Source organism: Eumetopias jubatus, unplaced genomic scaffold, assembly GCF_037043125.1.
Source record: "Eumetopias jubatus isolate StellerSeaLion01/CBP00866 unplaced genomic scaffold, mEumJub1_p1.0 scaffold_9, whole genome shotgun sequence".
Lineage (NCBI taxonomy): Eukaryota > Metazoa > Chordata > Mammalia > Carnivora > Otariidae > Eumetopias > Eumetopias jubatus.
In genome coordinates, this window is record NW_028274815.1 from 139575386 (window position 1) to 139587792 (window position 12407).

The window sequence follows — 12407 nt, forward strand, 5'->3', positions numbered from 1 at the left end:
GATTGCAGAAACCCACCTCCCAAACCGTGTTGTCGGGGGTGGGCTGCCGTGCCCTCACTCGGTTCTGTCACGACCCCTTCTCCAGGCTCCTGCCCTTCTCATCGGTGTGTTTTCACTTGTGTTTCTTGTATGAATAACGGTGTGGGCTCTCTTCTCCTGTGCCTCTTGCCGGCTGCACCCCTCTTTGCTGACGTGTCAGGGCACATCACCTGCCCCCTTTCGAGTTGCACCCGCAGGCCCTGTGCCCTGCCTGCCACCAGTGCAGGAGCCTCTGGGCCGCCCGCCTCGCTGCCTCGTCCCCCATGGCGCCCCGCAGCCGGGGGGGGGGGGGGGGAGGCGGGCGCACCCAGGGGCCTCGGCCAGACCCGTCTGCCTGTGGCCACTGTCCTTGCTGGATGTTTGTCATGGAACCAGCCTCAGAAGCAGGTCCCTGGCTTGGGTGAGGGCCCTGCGAGGCCACGGGCTGGGAGGGAAGCATGCTTTTCGGGGTCTGCAAAGCTGGTTTCCCTGCATCCTGCTGTGGCAGCTTTTTAACTTTTCCTGACTTTTCCTGCCTGCTGGCGCATGTTCAGACAGCCAGATTGGACTTTCCCATTGTTGTCTTTGGTTTCCTGGAGCGTCGCGTGTGGGGGGTTCGCTGTCACGGGCTCATGGCCGTGCCCCTCTCCCCTGTGGTCTCTGGGACCCTAGGGTTTCAGGATCGATCCAGGCCCCCATTGGAGCTCATGTGTGTGGGTATGATCTGTTGGTATTTACCATACTAGGAAATGAAATGAAGAAAAGTAAAAGTATTTAGCTAATTAAAAAATAACAAGCTCATTATTTATTAAATAAACATTTTTAATGAAAAACAGCTACATTTTCCAAAACAAAGCAAAATTGGTGAGTCTTTAGATCACGAGACAATGGATGCAGAAGTGGTTGTCCTTCAGGGGCACCTGGGTGGCTGGCTCTTGATTTTGACTCAGGTCATGATCTCAGGGTCTTGGGATAGAGCCTCGCATCAGGCTCCCTGCTCAGTGGGGAGTCAGCTAGAGATTCTCCCCCTTGCTCCCTCTGCCCCTCCCCCTGCTCACGTGCTCTCTCTCTGTCAAATAAATAAATCTTTTAAAAAAAGTTATACTTCAGGCTATTACACAGAACATCATATAGGAGTTAAACTGAACACACCAGACTTACAAGTATCAACGTGAATACATCTTCAAAACAAAAACTGCCTTCCACTTTGATATTTTTTATAAAAAGCTTAACAAAGTTTACACCTATAAATGACAAATCGTCAGGCAGCACGCATGGAGGCTTTGCTTTTGGAGCGGGTCTCTAGTGCGGGCTGGGAGGGCACAGGGCTCTGAGTGGGTGTGCCCCGCTTGGTTACTGCCAACTGCTGCAACAGAGTCAGGATGGAAACGGAGGGCATGCAGCCCGACTTGTGAATGTCTAGTGTGGCCTGACGGACAGCGGCGTCTTCCACTCCGCTCTGAGCACACGCGTCAAGCCTCTGGGAACTGCACGCACAGACGGAGATGCCAGCACTGTCATCACGGGGCGATGGGGGGACCCCCAGGGGAGAATGGGGGAAGTCGGGAGTCCCTCCTCCCCCCCGGGGGAGAACGAGGGGCAGCCATGCCAGCACTGTCACGGGGGGGGGGGAACAGGGGGCCCCCAAGGAAGAATGGGGGAGAACGAGGGGCCCTAGGGGAGAATGGGCGTTGTAGGGAGCCCCCCAGGGGATTAGGAGGGGGAAGGGGGGGCTCCCGGGGGGAATACGGGGACCTCAAGAGAATGGGGGGAGTAGGGAGACACCCCCCCGCGGAGAATGGGGGGCAGCCATGCCAGCACTGTCACGGGGGGGGGATCAGGTAGGCAACACGGCACTTCTGTCGCCCCCAGACGGCCACCGCCGGTGTCTCCGCCGCTGCGCCCACGCGCGGGAGTCCAGGGCTGTGATTCGGTGACATACCCCTGAGGTCGCGAAGTCGGCCCTCCCCAGGCCCAGCGTCCTAAGATCCCCTGACCCAGGGGCTGTTTCCCGCACGTCTTGGGACCTGGCGTGTCGCCCTAGCCGTGAACCTGAGATGCCCCCTCCCGCCCCGCAGGTGTCCCCGCTCTCCGGCCACGGTGGGGGTGCGGGTTCCAAAGCCCACCGCTCGGTGGGTGCCTGCCTCGCTGTTCCGGGCGCCGCCGCCAGGGGCCGCCGCCGCGCCCCTATGACACAGCAACAATAGGAGCCGCTCTGGCCCGCGCGCCGCCCGCCCGCGCTTCCGCCGGAAGGGAGCGCGGGCGCGGGGGGGGGGGCCGGGGCGGGCCGATGGACGGCTGTCTCTTCCAATCGCTGGCGGCTCGGCGTCGGCCCCGCCCCTAGTACGGCCCAATAGGCAGCAAGAGCGGCGGGGGGGGCGGAGCGAGAGGGGACTTCCGGCGGGGCCCGGCAGGCGCTGAGGAGGAAGAGCGATCCCGGACGGCGCCCCTCGGCCGAGTCGCGGCGCGGGCCAGGTGCGGGGGTCGCCGGGGGCGGGGACGGCTGCGGGGGCGGGGCCTGCGCCGTCGGGGTGCCTGAGCCGGGGTCGGGTCCGCGGAGGCCTAGGGTGTGTGTTTGGGGGGGCGGCCGGCGAGCCCGGGGGGGGGGGGCCCGTGCGCGGGGCGGCGGCTCTCGGGGAGCCTCGGGCTCTCGAGCCCGCCGCGGCCGTGTCGGCCCGTCCGGCCAGCGCGACGCCCGGGGGCCGCGAGCTAGGCGTGCGGCCCCACGAGGGGCGCATCGGCGGGGGGCGGCGCGCCCCCCGGCCGCGGAGCCGGCCCCGCTGCCCCGCCGCGCTCCTCCCCTGCCCGGACGCACAGCCGCCGCGCGGCGGTCTAGCGGGCGGGCCCCGCAGAAGCCGGCTGAGGGCTCCACTCCCGCCCAGCTCAAGTTTGTCAACTTGTTGGGGGCCCCGGGCCGTAGAAAACCCGAGTGTGCCGCGGGGCGGGGGGGCCACCCGCAGCGGGGCGGTGAGTGTCGTGCTCGGGGAAGCCCGAGAAGCGGCGGCGGCGTCGCCCCGGCACCTGGCTCCGCGGGCTCAGGTGCCTTCGGGCGCTGTGGCCGGGCTCCGCGAGGACAGCTTCCGGGCCCCCTTCCTCCCCGCCCGGGGGCGGCCGGGCGGCGGCCCTGCTTTGACCGGGTTTGCATGCTGGCCCCTCTTCCAGGATGACGACTTCGGGCGCTCTCTTTCCAAGCCTGGTGCCAGGCTCCCGTGGGTCCTCCAACAAGTATTTGGTGGAGTTTCGTGCAGGAAAAATGTCGTTAAAAGGAACTACTGTCACCCCAGATAAACGGAAAGGGCTCGTGTACATTCAGCAGACGGATGACTCCCTCATTCACTTCTGCTGGAAAGACAGGACGTCTGGGAACGTGGAAGATGTAAGTGTCTGTTAGCCTGAGTCTGGTCTTAGGGAGCGCGCCTCATCCTCGGCACAGGAGCGCGTGGAGCTGCCGTCGCTGCCTTTGGGACATACAGCAGCTGTTCCACACTCGGAGTGCGTTGCTGGGATGCGAGGGCACCGCTGCTTTGGTGCCCACATCAGCTGTTAGGCTTTGCTCGTGCGCGTTCCGAGTCTCAGGGATCTTGTAGAGTCCTTCCATCGTGGTCTGTGCGTTGCACTCTGAAGATTAGATGCCTAGAAGTGCGCCGCGTGTGAATGCCGACCTGTGACCAGTTCTTTCTGAGCAGCTGTTTTATTTAGCGTCCTTTGTCCTTCAGACTTAACTTGTTCTTTGTTGAGAGCAGTGCAGAACCACCTTTTAACTCGTTTTGGAGCATCACTCCCAAGATGTCTTTCTTAAAAATCCTTGAAAAGCTGCAAGCCCACCTTCCTTGTTGAGCACCGAGCCCCTCTCCTGGCCCTCATGCCCTTGGTGGGGTGCCTCTGACCCTGGCTGCTCCACCCAGTGGAGACCTTGCTGGTGAGGGGCCCTGGTGACTTGATTGCGTCTGCATCCTGTACCCCCTCCTCCCGCCCCCACGCAGACATAGGAGCCAGCGTGTTTCTCCGGGAGGCTGTGGGATCAGCAGTGTGTGTTTCTGTGAAGCTAACTCTCTCCTCTTCTGTGGCTCTTGGAAGGACTTGATCATCTTTCCTGACGACTGTGAGTTCAAGCGCGTGCCGCAGTGCCCCAGCGGGAGGGTCTATGTGCTCAAGTTCAAGGCAGGGTCCAAACGGCTCTTCTTTTGGATGCAGGTATGTAGAGGGTTTTGTTTGCATTTTACGTTTCTCTGTCATAGAATCAGGTTAGAAACTTGCTCACTGGACGGTAGAATTCACTTTCATGAAACGGCGGATGCTGACTGAACGTGATTGTCACAGACCCTAAAAATTCCGGTGTGTCTCCTTGTGGGGGTGTGGGGTGGGGGGCACTGGAGCAAGGGACCTCTTCCAGAGTCCAGACGTTTGTGGCTGGACTCCAGGTGCCCATGCAAGATCCGGAATTCCTGGCAGACCAAGAGTGGTTTCTGGACTCGGCCCCAGTGTTGCCGCATTGACGGGTGCATAGCCTCTGGTTTGCTTGTCTCGCAGTGCGTGCCCCCCACCCCCCCCCCCGCCATGAGCACCCCAGAGCGGAAGCAGGGGTGACTGTGTGTGTTCTCCTTGCTGTGTTTTTTACAAAAATGGAGTGTTTTCTCCCAAGCTTTTCTCAGCCCTGCCTTCCCCTGCCTTCCCCAGTTGCGTGCTTTGGGGGTCTTTGGGGGTCAGTGCACCAGGGCTCCCTGGCGCCCACAGCTGCAGTCACTATTCCATTGAGTTTAGCAGCCGTCGCTCTCTCTCCCACGTGTCGGCCGTTGGGCTTGTTTCCATCCCCGTTTTGTCGTTTTACCTCTGGCAGTAGGTTAATGAGTGACTCTACACAGAGGCTATTTTCTGTGTGTGTGGGGGGGGGTCTCTACGTTAAAATCGAGAAGTAGACTTGTTAAAAGTGGGTATTCAGGGGGCAGTTACAGTTCTGACAGATGTTGCCACTTTCCTTCCCCAGAGGTTGACCCCACTGCCCTTCCCCTAGCACGTTCTAGACACATGGCAGAAGTTTCTTTCTGGGGGCCGGACAGGCTGTGCTGCAGACACTTGCCTCTGCCCACGTAGCGTGAGAGGCACGTGGACAAGGAGTAAATGGACGGGTGCGGCGCGTTGCAGTGAAACTTCATTCGCAAACACAGACGGGTGCGGGGGGCCTGAGCTTGTTTCTGCACGGTTTTGCCAGGAAAGTTTTCACCAGCCCTACCTTACCTCATATTGCTTCTCTGCCCTCCTGTCCTCCACCCTGGAGGTGGGGGACTCTGTCTTGTCCACCTTCTTTGTCCCTGGCCCCCCAGCAGACCCACAGTGCCTCCTCAGGCGTGGGTGCTTCGTCTCGTAGTTCGGGGGGCATTTACCGGACGGTGCTGCCTGATGACGCCCTACACCCCGAGGTGCTGGTGTCGAGTGCGTGCCAGGTGCTTTCTTGAGTTTCCAACTAACCCTGAAGGGCCACGGGCTGGGGCTGGTTCGTGGGCGGTGGCATGGTGAAAGGGTTATTTTATTGTTACACGGGTTACAGGAAGGCATCGTGGCTTTTAGACTGTTGTGTAAAGCACGAAAATTCTGGAGGGTCGGAAGGCGTCTCTGGGTGCAGACTGGGTGTTCTTGATGCTTTAGTCTTCCCGCCCTCAAAACGAACGTTGCCATAGCACCAGCGATCTCGATGGACTGCTGTTCTTTTCGGCCCTGCGGGGTCCCCTCGGTGCTGTGTGGCTGCAGACTGGTGCCCGCACCTGCCGAGCCTCGCTCGTCTGTAAGCCACGTTACTGGCAGCGGGCCGCTCCGTTGCAGCTGTGGTCCTGTCCTGCCCCCACAGGAGCCCAAGACAGACCAGGACGAGGAACATTGCCGGAAGGTCAACGAGTATCTGAACAACCCTCCAATGCCTGGAGCGCTGGGGGCAAGCGGGAGTGGAGGCCATGAGCTCTCTGCACTGGGCGGTAATGGTCACCTTCCAGAATGTGTTGGCATGTCAGTAGGTGTCAATGACGTGTACTCCTGATGATTCAGGCTGGTGGTTTTTGGTTTTGATTTCATTTTTTTATTAAAAGAGCATGTGCAGGGGGCAGGGACAGAGGAAGAGGGAGAAGCAGGCTCCCCGCTGAGTAGTGAGCCCGACGAGGGGCTCGATCCCCAGGACCCTGAGCTGAAGGCAGACATTCAGCCCACCGAGCCACCCAGGCGCCCCCCCCCCCCCCCCGGGCTGGTTGTTTTTAAGTAGAAATGGATGCTTTCAAGTTAGAAGCCTTTTAGTAGTTGCAAGTTGAAGCCTTCGCCCAGCTTCTGGTGGTAAAACTGTCTGAGCTCCGCCCTGTTGGCTCCTTCGAGGAGCTGCTGTACAGTGCTGGGAAAGCCAAAGGGAGGGGTCACGGTGCATGCTGTCTCAGCCCAAGGCCCCCAGCCGCCCCATGGCCCTGTGGGTGTCGACCTGGGTACCCGGCAGCCCCAAGTCTGAGCCTCTTCTGTCTTACAGGCGAGGGCGGCTTGCAGAGCCTGCTGGGGAACATGAGCCACAGCCAGCTCATGCAGCTCATCGGACCTGCTGGCCTCGGAGGACTGGGTAACGCCTGTGTTAGGAGTGGACAACCTTCAGTTACGGTTGCTTTGGGATTTGAATTTTTCCTTCTCGTTGGCTCTCAGTGACATCTGTGAACGTGTGTTCCCTGTGCCGGCTTCCTTGGGAAGGGCCACGTGCTCTGTGGTTTGAGCTGAGAGCTGGTCCGTGGTGAGGACCCAGCTCTGTACTCGAGGGGAGCACAGCTGGCCTGGGAGCGGGGCTCCTGCCTGGGGCCCTCTGCTCTGGTTCCCCTCTGGTGGGCCTGCCCGTTGCCACCTCCTGTTGGGCTGGGATCAGTGTGTTTCTTGGGTGGCAGGGAAACGCTCGCTACTCTGCCGGGTTTGGACTGCGTGTTACCTTGGACCTAAGTGTGTCATTAGTGGAACGGGAGACAGAAACAATCTGACTTACGGAATAAGCTTCCAGAACGCTACAGTTTGAGCCATCGCTACTCCGGCACCCCAGCCCACTGTGGTCACCACTTCCCCCTGCTTGTCCCTTGGTGTTAGCGCGGGATGTCTGGTGGGGAGGTGGGCTCTCCAGGAGAGCGTGGCGTCTGAGCTCATGTCTTCTTGCAGGTGGGCTGGGGGCCCTGACCGGGCCGGGCCTGGCCAGCTTACTGGGGAGTGGGGGGCCTCCAGCGAGCAGCTCTTCATCCAGGTAAGCCTTGTCCTCTGCCCCGCCATGCCTGGGTGCCCCCAGGGGTCCCCCCCCCTTCAAGGAGACTGGACGTAGGAGATGCAGAAGGACGGAAAAGACACCTGGGGAGGGTCCTCTTCGGGGTCTAGACGGATTCCCAGCAGTTCAGGGACCCCTGCCACAGGACGACTTGCTGTGGGCGCCTTTAGGGTGCCTGGCCGCTCCACTGCTGCCCTCGCTCTTCCCAGCTCCCGGAGCCAGTCGGCAGCCGTCACCCCGTCCTCCACCACCTCTTCTACCCGAGCCACCCCAGCCCCCTCTGCTCCAGCAGCTGCCTCGGTGACCAGCCCGAGCCCCGCACCCAGTTCAGGTAATGGAACCAGCACGGCAGCCAGCCCAACCCAGCCCATCCAGCTGAGCGACCTTCAGAGCATTCTAGCTACTATGAACGTGCCGGCCGGGCCAGGAGGCGGCCAGCAAGGTAACATGCTGCTCGGCTCCAGGCTGGGGGGGTGAAGGTGCCTGTTGCCCCCTGCCTGCTCGCTTGCTGGCTTTCCAAGGCATGGGGCCAAGCATGTCCCTGGGCTGAGCCGCTGCCCCCTTTCCTCGCCACACCCAGTGAGCTCACGGCTTGGGCGTCTGTGGCTGGACTCCAGCTGCTGATGGTCGTGTGCTTATGCCTTAGTTGACCTGGCCAGTGTTCTGACGCCCGAGATCATGGCACCTATCCTTGCCAACGCGGACGTCCAGGAGCGCCTGCTGCCCTACCTGCCCTCCGGGGAGTCACTGCCACAGACGGCAGAGGAGATCCAGAACACGCTGACCTCGCCCCAGTTCCAGCAGGTAGATGCTGTGGCCTGGGTGCCCGCTGCTGTGTGCTCGGTGGCAGGGGACTTGGCTTACCTTCCACGTGGCTCCCTGTCACCAAGCGTCCTTGCACCTGCGACTGGCCCAGGCACACACACACCCCCCCCACCTCCCCCCGGGGCCTTTGCCAAGTGTGTGCTCAGGAGTGTCTGGCTTTCCTTTGCAGGCCCTGGGCATGTTCAGCGCGGCCTTGGCCTCTGGGCAGCTGGGTCCCCTCATGTGCCAGTTCGGCCTGCCCGCGGAGGCTGTGGAGGCCGCCAACAAGGGCGGTAAGTGCCTGCCCCGCACCCCGCGGGGTGAAGGTTTGCGCAGCACAGGGCTGGCTGGCCTGGCTCGGGCGCCTCGGGGGGGGGGGGGGGGTCCTGGGCCTCAGTCTGGAAATTTTTATTTCCTCCGGTTAGCCATTCCAGGCCGGGGGCTAGAAAGGACGCCTCGTGTTTTTAAATGCATTTTAGACGTGGAGGCCTTTGCCAAAGCTATGCAGAGCAGCGCCAGGCCGCGGCAGGAGGGCGACGGGAAGGACAAGAAGGACGAAGAGGAAGACATGAGCTTGGATTAGCTGCCGTCCCCGAGGGCGCGGCCCCCTCCGTTCCGGCTGAGAAATAAAGGCCTCGTCTTTTACCTGCCACCTCTGGTTTCCCTGTGCGCCCGGTGGGGGGGCTGGCGTGAGGGGAGCCCCCTGGGCAGGAGGTTCCCCCCACGAGCATGTCTGGGGTTGGGATCCGCCCTGACTCACCGCTCTACCCTTTTCACCTCTGAAGTCAACACTCAAACATAAGTTACTTTTTTTTTTTTTTAAGATTTTATTTATTCATTTGACAGAGACACGAGAGCGGGAACACAAGCAGGGGGAGCGGGAGAGGGAGAAGCGGGCTTCCCGCGAGCGGGGAGCCTGACGCGGGGCTCGATCCCAGGACCCCGGGACCGAGACCTGAGCTGGGGGCAGGCGCCTAACAACGGAGCCACCCAGGCGCCCCTATTCTTTTTAATTTTTAAGAAGCAGGACAGATGTCTCATGTTATGAAAAATTGGTGGAGGAAAAAAAATCTCATCATGAAGCTGAAAGATAAAAAGTATTAAAAACCCCAGTTTTAAACGTTCGGAATAACTTAAAATCGTTTTCAAAAAAAAGATTCATCATCCCTAGAATCTAGAGTCCAGATAAATAGACTTGCTGTGAAATGGGCTGAATTGCAGGGGCTGGAGGCTCAAGAGGTGGGAGCCTGCCTGCCCAGGGCGGCCCTCCTGTGGACGCCAGGCCGGGGCCCCTGAAGGCTCTCCTGCGTGGCCGCTGGAGGGGCAGCTCGCTAGGTGGCTGGGCAGCCGCTGGCCCCCACTGCCCCCTGGATGCCCACAGAGCGAGGCCAGGTGACCGGGGACCCGTTCAGCATCAGATTCCTCATGCAGCCGCGGTAGGCTAGAGGCCTAGCCTGTGTGTTCGTGGGCTCTGGGGGGGGCAGGGGAAGGTGGGGAGACAGGTCAGAGCAGAAGCCAGCGGCCCGCTGCCCCCCCCCCCCATGCCTCAGCCTCTCTGACTGCCCCATCACAGGAGGGTGGGCTATGAGAGGGGTGACCCAATGCATGGTCCCAGAGGGGTAACTCCCATCCCCCAGGCTGAGGCTGCACTCACTAGGCAAGCCCCCGAGGTGCAGAGGTGCTTGGGCGGTGGCCATGGAGGCCACCAGCGCAGGGCTCAGGGTCTGGTTGCTCCGTGCATCCACCTCCAGCTGGAGCACATTCCCGCTTCTGGTCACTGTGGGCACAGGGTCCTTGTGACTGGGGGGGTGGGGTGGGGGCCAGGGGCTGTTTGCCACACAGCCTGCCTGGGGGGCCCACCACTGCTCCCTCCTGGGTGCTCTACTCAGCAGAAAAGCAGGGGTGGGGGTGGGGCCGGCTCACCTGCCAGTCGGTGCCACTGCCCGTCACACAAGGCTGCCGGGCACGTCACCCATGTGGCGAACTCCCCCGCGCCGTCGTCCGCCCGCAGCAGGACCTGGGGGCGCGGGGGGGCGCGGGGGGGGTCAGGAGGGCCTTGTGAACCCCACTCCCACCCTGCGGCCGCAGCCCCCTCTCCCGCAGCTTACCTGCTTGGCCAGCACCTGCAGCTGCAGGTAGGGTGGTGCCTGGACCCGGCCCAGGTGCAAGATGAGGCCGGTGGCCGTCCGAGGCCGCACCTCCAGCTCCAGGGCCACGCGAGGCAGCACGGCCCCCACGGTGTCTGTGGGAAGGGGGCCGTGAGGAGGGGCAGGGCTGCCCGGGCTCCCCCCTTTCGGAGCCCCACTCCTGCCCCACTGGGCTAGGGGCACACCCACGCCCTACGGACCTAGGGTGACGACACCCCCGCTGTCTGCGAAGAACAGGCCCTCCTCCAGGGGGCCCGAGAAGCACGGCGTGACCCCCATCACCCGTGTGGGGGCCCCCAGGGGCCGCCCGTCCAGCCTCAGTCTCCTCACACAGCCACTGAAGCCAGACCTGCTGGTGGCCACCTGCGGGGACACAGACGGGCTGGTGGGGGGGAAGGTCCCAGGGCCCGGGGAGGGCCGTTCAGCCGGGGAAGGGGGTGGAGGTGAGAGCAGGGGGCGGGGTGCGGAGTGAGGTGCTTTAGGGTTGCAGGGGGTAGATGGATGGGGTTCTCACTGGGAGCCTCGGGCTGAAGCCACTGGCAGGGAGGCCCCCCACAAAGAGAGTCTGGGGCCGGGGGCTCCCTGCCCCCTGGTGCTGCTGGCCGGGCCCCTCCCGGTCCTGGGCCCAGACCCCATCGGTCGCCAGCTGGATCCGAGTCTTTCCCCACCGCACGGACACCTGGGGGCAGGAGGAGGCACGTCAGAGTGGGAGCTCCCAGGACCCGGGCCCTGTCCCCTCCTTGGCCCCTCTCACCATGTGCCACCGGCCAGCCCGTGAACGCTGGCGGCTCTGGACGCGGAGCTGGGGCCCAGGGCCCTCCGTCTGGGCCACAAAGCGTCCGTGGCTCAGGAGGAGAAGCAGAGAAGGGCTGCTGGCCGTGAGGGGGGCAGCGAGCAGCAGGAGTCCTCGTGGGGTGCGAGGACGGACCAGCATCGAGAGGTGGGACCTGGAAGCCAAGCAAGGCCGTCAGCCTGGGCGGCCCCTCCGCCCCCTCCCCACCCGGCCCAGCCTTACCAGTTCCCAGGGGGTGCCGGGATGTGCGCAAACTCCAGGTAACTGGACAGGGGGCCCCCGAACTGGTAGGCATCTTGGATGGCCCTGGGAGGCCAGGGTGGTGTGCAGGCAGGGTCCTGGGGGGGCTGGCGGCTACGTCGGCCGGCCTGTGGGGATCAGGTGGGAAGCAGGAACGTGTGGGGGTCGCCTTCTGACCGACCACCACCCCCCGCCCACACACCAGCCTCCGGGTGCCCCACCTTCTGTGCCGCTGCGGCCCTCAGTCCTCGAGGTGCCTGCCCTGGGGTCTGGGTGCGCGGGGTGGGGGCACAGCCTGAGCTCACGTTGACCTTCTTCCAGTCCTGCTGTAGGTCGAATACGCGCTGCGGCCCCACGGGCCTGAGGGGGAGTAGCACCGTCAGCACTAGCGGGGCGGGCGGTGGGCACCGGCCCCCGCGCCCCCCGCGCCCCCCGCCCACAGCTCACCGCATCACGAATACGTTGCTGATGCAGCCCTTGAAGTTGAAGTAGTCACCAATCTTGGGCAAACCTCCTAAGAAGAGATCCTGGGACTCCTGAGGCTGGGGCCTGGGGGGCGGCCCCTGGTGGGGCTTCATCTGCTGAAGTTGGTCGTCCACATAGAGCCAGACCCTGCAGGCAAGAGCAATGTTTCCCCGCGCTGCCCCACATCCGCCTGCCGCACTGCCGCCTTCCTGTCCCTGGACACCGCGGCCAGAGGCCCGGTGGGCCAGGCTCACCCTGTGTCGTTGCTGTAGAAAGCCACGTAATGGGGGGTGCCATCGGCAAAGCTCCCTCGAGTCTTCACCTCTGTCCTCAGCAGCTGGAGTGTCACACGGCCCTGCTGCAGGGACACCTGGTATGGCCCATCCTGGGGACAGTGGCCAGGTCAGTGGACCAGGCCGGGGCCTGGACTCCCGCCCTCCAGCCCCCCCCCCCCCCCCCCCCGCCAAACCCCACGCTGCCACTGCTGGGAGCAGGGACGCACGCACCAGGAAGGCTTTGTGGTAGAGCAGACCAACGTCCTGGGTGCTACGGAAGCCGAAGCCGGAGTAGATGTGGCCCGAGACCGGGGGCACATCAGGGAGCTCCAAGGACAGGTAGCCGTCGCCGTGGAAAGTCATGGCCCGTCCCACCTGCAGGAAGGGGGACCGTGAGGGCCCGC

At 63.0% G+C, this 12407-nt stretch overlaps 2 protein-coding genes across 2 annotated transcripts in view; one reads left to right on the forward strand and one right to left on the reverse strand.

The window, feature by feature from the left end:
- The first annotated feature begins 2411 nt into the window (after window positions 1-2411).
- Window positions 2412-8733, forward strand: ADRM1 (ADRM1 26S proteasome ubiquitin receptor). Its single transcript, XM_028091146.2, has 10 exons — window positions 2412-2493; window positions 3181-3394; window positions 4096-4212; window positions 5861-5984; window positions 6518-6604; window positions 7180-7261; window positions 7489-7721; window positions 7926-8083; window positions 8274-8376; window positions 8563-8733. Exons 2-10 carry the CDS (start codon window positions 3182-3184, stop codon window positions 8664-8666), a joined length of 1221 nt encoding a protein of 406 aa, XP_027946947.1. The 5' UTR covers window positions 2412-2493; window position 3181; the 3' UTR covers window positions 8667-8733.
- A 163-nt stretch (window positions 8734-8896) lies between these two features.
- Window positions 8897-12407, reverse strand: part of LAMA5 (laminin subunit alpha 5) — a 49498-nt gene continuing 45987 nt past the window's right edge. The window contains exons 69-80 of the mRNA XM_028091157.2: window positions 12235-12378; window positions 11983-12113; window positions 11711-11875; window positions 11485-11623; window positions 11246-11391; window positions 10985-11177; window positions 10745-10909; window positions 10431-10593; window positions 10192-10325; window positions 10007-10100; window positions 9738-9860; window positions 8897-9554 (exon numbers count right to left, since the gene is read on the reverse strand). Coding sequence (XP_027946958.2) covers window positions 9415-9554; window positions 9738-9860; window positions 10007-10100; window positions 10192-10325; window positions 10431-10593; window positions 10745-10909; window positions 10985-11177; window positions 11246-11391; window positions 11485-11623; window positions 11711-11875; window positions 11983-12113; window positions 12235-12378 — 1737 coding nt within the window. The 3' untranslated portion in view covers window positions 8897-9414. The remainder of the gene's footprint in view (window positions 9555-9737; window positions 9861-10006; window positions 10101-10191; window positions 10326-10430; window positions 10594-10744; window positions 10910-10984; window positions 11178-11245; window positions 11392-11484; window positions 11624-11710; window positions 11876-11982; window positions 12114-12234; window positions 12379-12407) is intronic.

Bases quoted from the DNA above. Each gene is read 5' to 3' on its own strand.
- ADRM1 (XM_028091146.2), top strand. From the start codon at position 3,182: ATGACGACTTCGGGCGCTCTCTTTCCAAGCCTGGTGCCAGGCTCCCGT. The intron at 6,605-7,179 runs GTAACGCCTGTG...GTCTTCTTGCAG, and splicing joins TGCTGGCCTCGGAGGACTGG to GTGGGCTGGGGGCCCTGACC. The intron at 8,084-8,273 runs GTAGATGCTGTG...TTTCCTTTGCAG, and splicing joins CCTCGCCCCAGTTCCAGCAG to GCCCTGGGCATGTTCAGCGC.